Source organism: Panthera tigris, chromosome C1, assembly GCF_018350195.1.
Source record: "Panthera tigris isolate Pti1 chromosome C1, P.tigris_Pti1_mat1.1, whole genome shotgun sequence".
Classification (NCBI taxonomy): domain Eukaryota; kingdom Metazoa; phylum Chordata; class Mammalia; order Carnivora; family Felidae; genus Panthera; species Panthera tigris.
The window spans coordinates 77,962,471-77,975,480 of NC_056667.1; the positions used below are offsets into that span (position 1 = coordinate 77,962,471).

At 34.4% G+C, this 13,010-nt stretch overlaps 1 protein-coding gene across 18 annotated transcripts in view; it reads right to left on the minus strand.

Moving 5' to 3' along the window:
* The window catches only part of EVI5 (ecotropic viral integration site 5), a 236,664-nt gene that overhangs the window by 101,775 nt on the left and 121,879 nt on the right, over positions 1-13,010 (minus strand). For 14 of the 18 annotated variants that reach the window (XM_042997888.1, XM_042997886.1, XM_042997889.1 and 11 more), the window contains 3 exons: positions 12,078-12,131; positions 10,179-10,211; positions 9,463-9,609 (listed from right to left, as the gene is read on the minus strand). In XM_042997888.1, the coding sequence (XP_042853822.1) occupies positions 9,463-9,609; positions 10,179-10,211; positions 12,078-12,131 (234 nt within the window). The remainder of the gene's footprint in view (positions 1-9,462; positions 9,610-10,178; positions 10,212-12,077; positions 12,132-13,010) is intronic. The other 4 variants (XM_042997893.1, XM_042997892.1, XM_042997894.1 and 1 more) reach the window with 2 other exon arrangements.

Below are 13,010 nucleotides of genomic sequence, written 5' to 3' on the forward strand. Positions count from 1 at the left end.
GTCTTCATTTTCATTTAATTCAGTATGTTCTAATTTCCTTTGAGATTTTTCTGACACATGGATAAAAATGCATTAACTTCCAAACATTTGGGGGATTTTCCAGATATCTATTATTAATTTCTAACTGAATGCTGTTAGTCAAAGAAGATACCTAGTATGATTCCATTTACTCTAAATTTTATGGCCCAGAATATGATCTATCTTTGTAAATGTTCTACGTGAACTTGAAAATAATATGTATTCTGCTGTTATTAGGTAAAATGTTCCATAAATGCCAAGTAGGTCAAGTTAGTTGATAATGTTGCATAGTTCTTCTACACCCATACAGATATTCCAGTTACTCATTTCATCAATTACTGAGACACGGAAGTACTGAAGACTCCAACTACAACTGTGGATTTGTCCACTTCACCTTTCAGTTCTACCAGTTCAGCTTCACACTCCTCTGTTGTTAGGAGCACACGTGTTAGGAAACATACACTCCTAAATATATACAATCCTAATTAAGATTGTTAGGTCTTTGTGAACTGACCCTACTACTACCAGGCAATCTTTGTTCTAGGAACTATTCCTTGTTCTGAAGTCTACTTTATGTGATATTAATACAGACACTCCAGCTTTCTTCTGCTCAGTGTTTGCATGGTGCATTTTTTCATATTTTTATACTTTTCCCCCAATTGTATTTAGTATATTGTGTACAACAGTTATAGGCAAACCATCCTTAATCCTTCACTCTTGAAAATTCACTTGAGGGACAGTCACCCTCATTAGCTATTATGCCATATACATTTCCAATTTCTGTCTCAATGCAACCACAACTCTCGATAAAAACAAGCCCAACCCCAGCCCTGAGGGAGCTCTAAATCTTCTCAGGCTCCTCACACAAGTTAGCTCACTTGCTTCTGGTCCTACCCTGACCTTAACGAATGGGTTCCAGCACTGGGATGTTATACATTCTCTCGAATTCCCACCTTTCTACTGCAACCATTCAAACTAAGTGTGTTATTTTCTTGAGACTTCCACCTTCATTTCCATAGTCTCTTTTTCTTCATAGAATTTATTGAGGCAAAATCCAAATAAGTATTTTAAAGTGAACAATTCAATGACATTTAAGACATTCAAAATGTTGTGCAACTACCAATTCTATCTAGTTCTAAAATACTTCCATCAGTCCAAGTAAAACCTCTTACCTATCAAGCAGTTTCTCACTCCTTTCCCACCCAAACCTTCTGGCAAATACCAATTTGCCTTCTATCTCTATGGATTTATCTAGCCTGGATATTTCATACAAATGGAATCATACAATATGTGATCTTTGTGTCTGGCTTCTTTCACTTAAGATTTTGGAGTTTCATCAACAGTATAGCATGTATAAGTATTTTATTCCTTTTTGTGGCTAAATAATATTTCATTGTGTGCATATACCACAATTTGTTTATCCATTCAATGATAGACCTTTGGGCTGTATCCGTTTTGTGAATAGTGTTGCTACAAATATGTGTACACATGATTGTTTTAAATAGCAGTTTTCCATTCTTTTGGGTATACACCTAGAAATTGAACTGTGGGTCACATGATAATTCTACGTTTAACTTTTTGAGGAACCACTAATTTCCACAGCAGCTGTTTCTCGATCTCCTTGCCAACATTTGTTATTTTCCGGCTTTTTATTATAGCTATCCTAGTGAGTGTGACACGGTATCTCATCATGATACTGATCTGCATTTCCCTAATGACTAATAATGATGTTGAGTGTCCTGTCATATACTTGTCCATTTGTATATCTTCTTTGGAGAAAGGTCTATTTAACTCCTTTTTTCATTAAAAAAATTTTTTATTGAGGCACAACTGACATATATTAGTTGTGTGAATGTAATGATTCACTATTTATGTTTTGAAATGATCACCATGCTAAGTCTAGTATCTGTCACCATATGGTTACACAATTTTTCTCGTGTTGAGAACTCTTAAGACCTACTCTCTTAGCTTTTAAATATGCAATAACTACGGTCACCATGATGTATATTAAATCCCCATGACTCAATTGTAACTGGGAATTTATAACTTTTGACTGCTCTTCATCTCATTTCACCTTCCCTCTCCCCACCTCTGACAACCACCAATCTGTTCTCTTTATCTATGAGTTGTTTTTTTTTAAGATTCCACCTATCAGTGAGACCACAAGGTTATTTGTCTATTATTTGCTTCTTTTAGCATAATGTCCTCAAGGTTCATTCATGTTGTTGTAAATGTCAAGATTTCATTCTTTTTCTGTAGCTGAAAAATATTCCTGTTTATACACACACATACATACACTACTATCTTTATCCATTCATTTTTCAATAGACACTTCCATGTCTTGGTAACTGTAAATAATGTTGCAATCCTTTGCTCATTTTTAAATTGTGTTGTCTTTTTGTTGAGTTCTAAGAGTTCTTTATATATATTCTGGATGCTAAACTCTGATCAAATACATGATTTGCATGTATTTAAACCATTCTGTGTGTTGCCCTTCCGTTTTCTGGATAATGCCCTTTGATGCCCAAAAGGTTTTAATTTTGATGGAGTCGAATTTACATGTTTCCTTTTGTTGCCCATGCTTTTGGTATCCAAGAATCTCTTGCCAAATTGCAGGTTATGAAGATTTATCCATGTGTTCTAAGATTGTTACAGCTTTAAAATCATAGAAGAGTTATTTTAAAACTATAAAATTTCTATGAAGATCATTGATCATTTTGAGGTTTTTTTTAATTTTTTTTAACATTTATTTATTATTGAGAGACAGAGAGAGACAGAGCATGAGCAGGGGAGGGGCAGACAGAGAGGGAGACACAGAATCTGAAGCAGGCTCCAGGCTCCAAGCTGTCAGCACAAAGCCCGACACAGGGCTCGAACTCACAAACCGCAAGATCATGACCTGAGACAGAGTCGAACACTTAACCGACTGAGCCACCCAGGCGCCCCTTGAGTTTATTTTTATATATGGCATGTGGTAGGGGTGGATCTCAGTTCATCCTTTTTCATGAGGGTGTACAGTTCTCCCAGCACGATTAGTCAAAGAGACTATTCTTTACTCATGGAATGGCCTTGGCACCCATGTCAAAAATCAACTGGCCATAGATATATGGGTTTATTTCTAGACTGTCAAAATTTCTATTCCATTGATCTATATGTCTATCTTCATGACAGTATCATATTGTTTTGAGTACTCTAGGATTGTGGTAAATTTTCAAATTGGGAAGTTTGAATCCTTCAACTCTTCTAAGACTATTTTCAATATTTAGGGCTCCTTGCCATTCCATGTGAATTTTAGGATTGCTTTCCCATTTCTGCAAAAGATTGTTAGAAATTTGATAGGATTGATTAGAACTGAATTTGTAGATCATATTGGGTAGTGTTGATATCTTAACACTATTAAGTCTTCCAATCCATAAACATGGGATGTCTTTCCATTTATTTATGTCTTCAGTTTCTTTCACCAATAGTTAAATAAACAAGGACTCACAGTTTTCAATGTGAGTTTTTCATCTTCTTTGTTAAATTTATTCCTCAGTACCACAATGAAATATCACCTCCAATTACTGGATGGCTATTACTAAAAAATAAGAAACCAAAAACAAAACAAAACAAAACAGAAAATAACAAGAGTTGGTGAGGATGTGGAGAAATTTATTAGAACCCTTGTACATTGCTGGTGGGAATGTAAAATGGTACAGCCATTGTGGATAATACTTTGGTGTTTGCTCAAAAAGTTAAGCATAGAATTACCATATGATCCAGGACCTCCACTTCTAGGTATATATGCCAAATGATTAAAAACAGGGATTCAAACAGATACTTGTATGTTAATGATCACAGCAGCATTGTTTATAATAGCCAAAAGGTCAAAAATCAAAATGACCATCAACAGACAAAACAAAATGCAGTATAAACATAAAATGGAGTATTATTCAGCCACAGTAAAAACTACCTAATTCTTACATATGCTACAACCGGGATGAACCCTGAAAACAGTCTGCTAAGTGAAATAAGCCAAACACAAAAGGATAATTATTGTATGATTCCACTTACGTAACATACCTAGAAGAGGTGAATCCATACAAGACAGAAAGTAGAATACAGTTTACCAGGGGAAGGAAAAGGGGGGAACTATTTTTTAATAGGTACAACGCTTCTGTTGGGATGATGAAAAAGTTCAAGAAATAAATGGCAGTTATTGTTCCAGAGCATTATAAATGTACTATTCACATAAATGGAAAATATTATGTTGCATCTATTTTATCACAAAGAAAATAATTGTCAAAAAGAAAAAAAAGTGAGGGAATATGCTAACTGAAAGAAGCCAGACACAAAAGCTTCATACCTTATGATTCCACTTATATGACATCCTAAAAAAGGCAAAACTACAGTGACAGCACAACAGTTGCTGGAGGTGGAGAGGTGAACTGCAAAGAGACATGAGGGAAATTTTGGGGGTGATAGAAATATTCTATATTTTGACTGTGGTGGTGGTTATACAACTAGATACATTTACCAAAATACATCAAATTATACAATTAAATTTGATGAATTTTATTGCATGTAAATTATACTTCAATAAAGTTCATTTAAAAAGTTAAAGAGAGGGGCGTGGGGGAGAGGGGAAAGTGGGTGATGGGCATTGAGGAGGGCACCTGTTGGGATGAACACTGGGTGTTGTATCGAAACACCTAATTGACAATAAATTATATATTAAAAAATAGTAAAAATAAATAAATAAATAAATAAATAAATAAATAAATAAATAAATAAATAAAAGTTAAAGAGAGGGGTGCCTGGTTGGCTCAGTTGGTTAACCATCCAACTCTTGGTTTCAGCTCAGGCCATGATCTGATAGTTCTTGGGATCTAGCCCCATGTAGGGCTCCACACTGACAGCATGCAGCCCGCTTGGGATTCTCTCTCTGTCCCTCCCTGGCTCACACATGTGCATGATAAATAAATACACTTAAAAAAAAAAAAAGTTAGATGAGACAGTCTAACCCTATGTAATCATTTTAGAGAAAAAAGAAATTGAGTCCTTGAATATCAAAGGTCACATAATTAGCATAAGAGGACTAGAATTCAGTCCCATAAATGAAATCCAAAGCTCTTTATATCAATAAAATGACACTATTGATAGTAGAGAGTGATGGTGGTAGATGATTATACCGATTTAATACCTCCTGCTAGAATAGAGATTTGAAACCTTTATTCCAAGTTTTGAAGAATTCATTAAGTTACATTGGAAGGCTGTGATCAAAACATGTGACAACAAATTTCACTTTCTGCCAGTAGTATACTCACTACTACTTTGCAAAGCAACTACTCCATTTGTCAAAATTCCAATGAGTAAGTTTTTCTATCCCTGAATCTTAAACACATTCTGCCCTCTGAAGCAATATCAAAAACGGCTAATCACTTTTCCATAAGATAACCTCTCAAATACTTTTTTTTAATGTTTATTTATTTTGAGAGACACAGATAAAGTGAGGAGGGCCAAGTGAGAGGGAGACAGAGAATCCCAAGAAGGCTCCACAGCTGTCAGTGCAGAGCCAGACACAGGGCTCAAACTCACAAACTGTGAGATCATGACCTGAGCTGGAACCAAGAGTCAGAGGCTTATACAACTGAGCCACCAGGTGCCCCAATACTTTTTTTTTTTTAGTGTTTATTTATTTTTGAGAGTGAGCAAGCAGAGGAGGGGCAAAGAGAGAGGAGGAGAGAGGATCCAATGTGGGCTCTGTGCTGACTGCAGGAAACCCAATGCAGGGCTTGAACCCACAAACCATGAGATCATGACCTGAGCCAAAGTTGGATGCTCAATCAAGCCACCCAGGTGCCCCTGAGATACTTTCAAATGACTGTATCTATGATGTTCTTTTAAGTCTTCTTTAGTGCAGTCTAAAAATATCCCAAGCTGCCACAGTCTTTCCTACACTGGCCATAATACAATGTGTAGACATTTCACACAAGTCTCCGTATTCAAACTAGACACAACACTACAAATTTTCTGCAAGCTACTTAGAATTAAATTGGGTCATTATAGGGGTGCCTGGGTGGCTCAGTCGGTTGAGCAGCCGACTTCGGCTCAGGTCATGATTTTGCGGTCCGTGAGTTCGAGCCCCACGTCGGGCTCTGTGCTGACAGCTCAGAGCCTGGAGCCTGTTTCAGATTCTGTGTCTCCCTCTCTCTCTGGCCCTCCCCCGTTCATGCTCTGTCTCTGTCTCAAAAATAAATAAACGTTAAAAAAAAAAACATTAAAAAAAAATAAATTGGGTCATTATATTTCTAAGAAGACTACTTGGGATGGGGCAGGGGGTGGGTGGCAGATAAATCATATTACATTATTGGCTAATTCCCCATTTCCTGTCAATTAAAATTTCTAAGTCTTTTGTTATAGAAAGCCATCACTAAGACTTCTCTCTGAATTTTAAACTTAAGGGCAAGGCAATAGATTTCTGTGAAATACCCTTTTATTTTAGTTACTTATTCTGAATATACTTTAAATATTTTAGAATATTGATTGATTATACAACATATTGGCAACATTTCTGAAATATTTTATGTATAAAATTCTTAAACGTACCTTGTATATAAGGATTTAGGTAACATTAAAACACTTGGCTGGGGCGCCTGGGTAGCTCAGTTGGTTAAGTGTCCAACTCTTGGTTTTGGATCAGGTCATGATCTCTCATGGTTTTGTAAGTTCGAGCCCTGCAGTGGGCTCTCCACGGGCAGTGAGGAGCCTGCTTGGGATTCTCTCTCACTCCCTCTCTGTCGGCCCCTTCCCACTCGCACAGTCTCTGTCTCTCTCAAAATAAATAAATAAACTTGAAAGAAAGAAAGAAAGAAAGAAAGAAAGAAAGAAAGAAAGAAAGAAAGAAAGAAAGAAAGAAAGAAAGAAAGAAAACAAGAAAGCAAGCAAGCAAGCATCAATTTAGGAGACAAAAACCTCTGACATCTCTTTGCTTTAACATGAATAACCTCTTGATATGGTTAATCACCTAGAAAACCACTTAAGTTTACTATTTTATCTAAACTTGGCTAGAAAGATAAGATGTGAGTGCCAAATAACTCTTTAATGTTTTTATTTATTTGGGGGGGGGGGGGTGAGGAGCAGAGAGAGAGGGAGACAAAAGAATCCAAAGCAGACTGCAGGCTCCCAGCTGTCAGCTCAGCACTGGGCCTGACTCGCGCTCGAACTCATGAACCATGAGATCATGACCTGAGCTGAAGTTGGATGCTTAACCAACTGAGCCATGCAGGTGCCCTCAAATAACTTTTAAAACTGCACTTATGGAACAGTTTTTGTTTATTGCAGAAACAAAGTCAGTTTGTTATGACTTAAACATAGTAAATTCCCTTTTAGTGAATAAAAGTTATTTTTCTAATTGTTCACAAACCAGATGTCTGGGAATTTTTAATGAAGCATCATCAAGGTCATTGGTTGTCTTTTCAGGTATCTAGCCATTACTACTAAATGTTAAGAACTATATTTTACCTGCCTCAAAGCCTTTAGTGTATCTTACTTTCTAAAATCCTTTAAAGAATCTTCTTATGATCATTTTGCAAAGTATTTTAATATCTAGGGATATGCATGCACTCCACTTTGAAGTTGGAAATTTAACCAAGGCTCTGTTTCTTTCACCTGTTTTGTGGATCACTGCTTTATGGGTCTTTTTTTTTTTTTTTTTTGAGGGGGGGGGGAGGGAGGGAGAGAGAGAAATTGAGAGAACAGGAGAGAGGGGCTGAAGTGAGAGAGAAAATCTTAACCAGGCTCCATGCTCAGTGCAGAGCCTGACTCGGGTCTCGATGCCATGACCCTGGGATCATGACCTGAGCTGAAATCGAGTCAGATACCCAACCAACTGAACAACCCAGGTGCTCTGTTTTACATTTTATTCCAGTCTAGAAGAATTACTGCCAAGTGAGAAAAAAATGGAAACAAAATCAAAATAGAGGCCTGCTTTCTACTTGTTATATTTTAGCTTCACAATGAGAGTTGATTTTGTCCTTGAAACAACAAAAAGATTCTTTTGTTACATTTTCAAAAGCTTCAGTTCATTCTGACTATTTTTGCTTGCCCACTTTACTTACTTCGTTATAAACCAAATTCTGATTTTTATGTCCTATAGGTCTCAATATTTGAAAACCTATGCAAAAAAACTAGTAATCCATGATTCTAATGTTTTAGGACTGTAGCTTATGCTAATTGTAAACATAATACTTACTATCTTTGCTTGAAACAAAATCACATTACACTAATAACTCAGTTCAATTTAATCCCCAAAAGGAACCTTCAATTCTGTTTTATCTATTTTTATGCTTTGATACTGACATTTCATACAAAGTCAGAACTATTTGAGTTCCCTACTTTTTAGTATCCTTTTATCATTTTTCTATTCATTTTTCTAAACCATCTTCATTAACATAACAGAAAAAATAATTTTATGTTATTATGGTTTTTTTCAACTGCCTATATCTTCTTTTTGCTTTTAAGTTTTCTGATATTTGTAGCCAGTTGATGATGGCATTTCTTAATTTTATTGAATAAAAGTAATGTCCAACTTTGAAGTCCTTCTATTTGCCTTCCAGACCCATATAGAGTTCTAAATTTAACACAACTTTTTCTGCCCACTCCTGTTACAATCCGACTCCTAAGAACAGAAAACTGAAACAAGAAATAGTATCTTTTCAAAAATAAACAGCTGGCTTTTCTTTTTAGCCCTCATCTCCTTAATACCATAGCAGTCTGAATTTGAGAATGGAAAATGATGTCTAAGTTGCAAAAGATACCTGAGAATAGCTGTACAATGAGTAGTTGTTCAGTATACCCTAAATTAGTTAACATATTTTTTTAATTCATTTTTTTTTTTTTACTTTGAAATTTCTCTTCTCTTGAAAATATGTAAGCATATACCTTAACTCCTAATTTGAGGTCCTGATGTAGGAAGTTAAGGCTATAGTTTTTCACAAGACAGAAATCCCCACATTATCAAAACTTTAAATGAGATAATTACACATATTCTCCACGCTGGGTGATATTTCATCTGCACCATTAACAAGAACTAGGTGGAATTAAGATTCAAAACTTTCCTGTGGCAAAATACCAGTATGAAACAGATTTCTAAAAACTAAAAAGTAGGTATGACAAACATCATTTTCTGTGACTTAAAATATAATGTAAGAAATGAAAATATTACCTATTTCTAAAAAAACTGTGTAGACAGAAAAAGACGTTAGAATGAAGAGTCTCTAGACCACAATAAGACCCTTAAGTATTACAGAATATAAAAATGATTAAGAATTCAATTAAAGTAGAAAACAAAATTACTTAAAATAGGGGCACAGAAGTTGTGCTTAAAAAAAAAAAAAAAAAATTTAAAGGGAAGGGGATGAGAAAGGTGAGAAAAGTGAGAAAAAGCACTACCAGACTCCTTACCCATTGTTGTTGGTGCTGGAGCTTCCTGATGGTATTTTCAGCTTGCTCCAGTTTAGCACTGGCCTCATCACTCTGCTGTTTGATGGTGGCCAACTCCCGTTTTATGAGGTAGTTTTCCTCAGCCTCCTGGGCTCTTGTCACTTGTCCCTTAGGACATAATTTGTGTGTGTGTAAAGCAATTTAGGACAGATTCAAGAAAGACTGCCTTTGTGAGGTTTAGTTATTTACTGTGACATGTTAAAAAAAAAAAAAAAAATCACCTCAAACAACCTAAATAGAACAGCCTAAGTAATTATTAACCAGCAGCTCATTATCACTCCAGCAAATTTTGGGAAACTAAATAAGAAAATTCATCTGATAATCTTAAGAATAATTCTTTCAGTCAATAAAAATTCAATTCATGCAATATTACTGAGTTGCACATGCAGAACTAAAACTTTCAATGAATAGTAGTTAATTTCACAGAATCCACTGATTGCCATTTTGGAATAAATACTTTAAAATAAGGTTAGCTTTAAAACGTGCAAAAGGTATCTAATAAACCAAGATAATGCACCGTTATCAAAAATTAAGTTTATGCACATAATATACTGCCCCAAAAAATTATTGCTAGGAAAAATGCATGTAAAATTGCATGCATTAAAATGTGATTTTCTAGGTTTAGGGCTTCCCTTAGAAGTAAAGTTAGAGGAAATGCTAAACGAAAAAAACTATACCTGTATCAATCTATCTGCCAAGGAAGCACTTTCCTACAAAAGGAAAAATTCAGATAGAAATTTAAGAGAAAGAAATAAAATAAAGGTGCATAAAATTAGGAATAAGAAGAAACAAAGCATACCCAAATTCCATCTACTTTTCATTGTAATTAAAATGAACATATAGATTTGACATTAAAGCTATTTTTTACTGTGTGTGGTGTCATCCTTAATTCTTAAGAAAAATATATCAAAATGAGGACAGACCATAGAAAACTATATGCTTCTAGAAGACGAACACAAATACCAAGAAGTTTTTCATCATTTGAGACAAGCAAATAGCTTCTTTTAAAGCATACTTTTAAGTTCTATGTTTGGAATCAGCCATATTGTCAAACCACTTAGAAGAAAGGGAGAAGGAATTTGAGTACGCAATTCCACTTATAAAGTGTGACAGCAATTTGTACAACAGCAACTTCCAAAGAAGCAAAGCAAGGAAAATATGACAAATGAAATTAATGAGCTCAACTTAATAAATTCTAGCAAAAACTGAGAAAGTAAACATTTAGGTTATAGAATTTAACTGAAACCTAAGTATTTCTAGAATTCCAAGTGCTAAAGGACACACCTAGGCCATGTAAGCCGGTAGAAAGGTACTTAATTTTCTAAAGTAAAATCCAAACTTAATACTTTCCTATAGCACCTTTATCTTTCTGAAGGTTCAATGAAATAAAAATACTTTCTCTGTGAAAATATCTCACTCCAAAATAAAATACCACCTAGGAAAACATATTTTAGTATAAATTGAGTATTTAATGAAAAACATAGTATACAATTAAAATGGCTTAAAAACTAAATTAAGCTCAACCTTTCTGCAGAGTCACCAAAAAAATAGAATTATCCTCAAAACAACTCTAATAAGATGAATGAATACAGGAAAACTATTTTTTACTTAATATAATGTACTTGAAATTATTATACAACAAAAAGACACGTAATAAACATCCTATCCTTGTGTGTGGTGTTATTTAGTAAACCATCAGTGCCTTCCAACAAAAGACATATATCCAAACTATCCACATCTTCATGTTTTCTTTCTTGAATATCAATCTGTAGATTTTCAGAGAAGATTTTAAGATTCTGCAATATCATCTATAAATCTACTTACTCTCATCTTCCATTTAAAAAAAAAAAAAAAAGCCCCGCCAAACACCAAAAGACTTTGTGAATTCAGCCTTTTCTTTTGACAAACCAAACGTCTTAGACTGTACCTTTATTACTTAATATAATACTTAAAATAATACTACAACAGACATTACATTAAAAGTACATTAAAAATAATGCAAAACTTTCCACATTTGCCTAGTTATTTTATATGAAACAGAGAGGAAGAAAGAGGTAAAAAGTAGTATCAAAATAAGTCTAAGAACCAAAAGTTTAAGCACAATTCCCCTGTGTTGAAAATCAACACCATGGTGAATTTTTATATGAGCAATCAGTCATTTTGGCTAAACTTCAAGTCATCCTAGGCATTAAAGGAATCACTGACACATTTAATATATGGCTAGAGTAGGGCAACATTTGAAAGCCATTTTTAAAATGCTATTCAGAATGGATTCTCAATAGGCTACTTCTAAAGAACATACTTTTTTAGAGACTATATGTAAAGAAAATAAATGGTACCAATGTTACTCTAATAATAACCTCAGTTAAAACTTTAACCTTAAATCTCAAGGACTTGTAGTGATCAATTGTTATGAATAACAAGTTACTTAGTAAAGTAGTAAGGTAGGCAAGCTAAGCAGCCAATATCACAACTTTGTGGAGACATGTGATAGATTTCTTGAGCCATTATTTAAAATAAAAAATAATACTGTGCATACAACAGAAGCTTGCATACAAAAGTAGTTATTTACTTACTTTTTCTAATGTTTCAATGCGCTGTTTTAAAAGTCTATTTTCTGTGCGTAATCTCTGCAAAAAACAAAAGAGAAAAGAAAAAAGAAAGAGACAAACAAACAACAAAAGGTTTGCTTGCAAGCATTCCTGAGATTAAAAGATACCTAAATCATGTCCTTAAAACGTACCACCTTTTATAAATGGGAGAAGTCTAAGAAATGGTTACATTATCTGTCAAATTCTTACAAGTTCAGGGTAGGAAATACATGGCAAAGGAATGACCACATTTATCACTCCAGCTGTTAATAAATTTTAAATATAAGCTACAATACATAACCCCTTTCTTAAAATACCTATTATGACTCATAGTCAACATTTTCTTATCTGTCTTAACATTCCCATTAGACAGAAAAGATCCCAACTCATTTAGCTCCTACAAAGACTATCTACACAAATAGTATTCAAATGTTTGGGAAATAACTAAGAAATCTGAAAAAGGTAGCTCACAGGATAAATACCAAATTATCAGTTTAGGACTAGACCAGCCTTCATTTATTCCTTGTATATGCCAAGTTGCAATATTTCTTACATTGTGAAAATATAAAGATTGAGTTGTTTTCCTCAAATTAATTACTTATGAGTTGTTTTGAATTTTAAAAACATGGGGGCACCTAGCTGGCTCAGTCAGTACAGCATGCAACTATGGATCTCAGGGTAGTGAGTTCAAGCTCCACATTGGGCATGGAGCCTACTTAAGAATAAAAATTTGAAAAAAAACAGCTTAAAAAATGAAAAGCTCTAATTACTGGCATTTCGTCACAGTTCAAACAGTAAAACCAAATTAAAAAAAACAAAAAAAAACTTCACCTAACCACTGACTCCCAAAACCCTATCAAATTACTGCTATTAAGAATTAAAACTAAAAAACTCTACATTAAAAAAATTGTCTCCTTT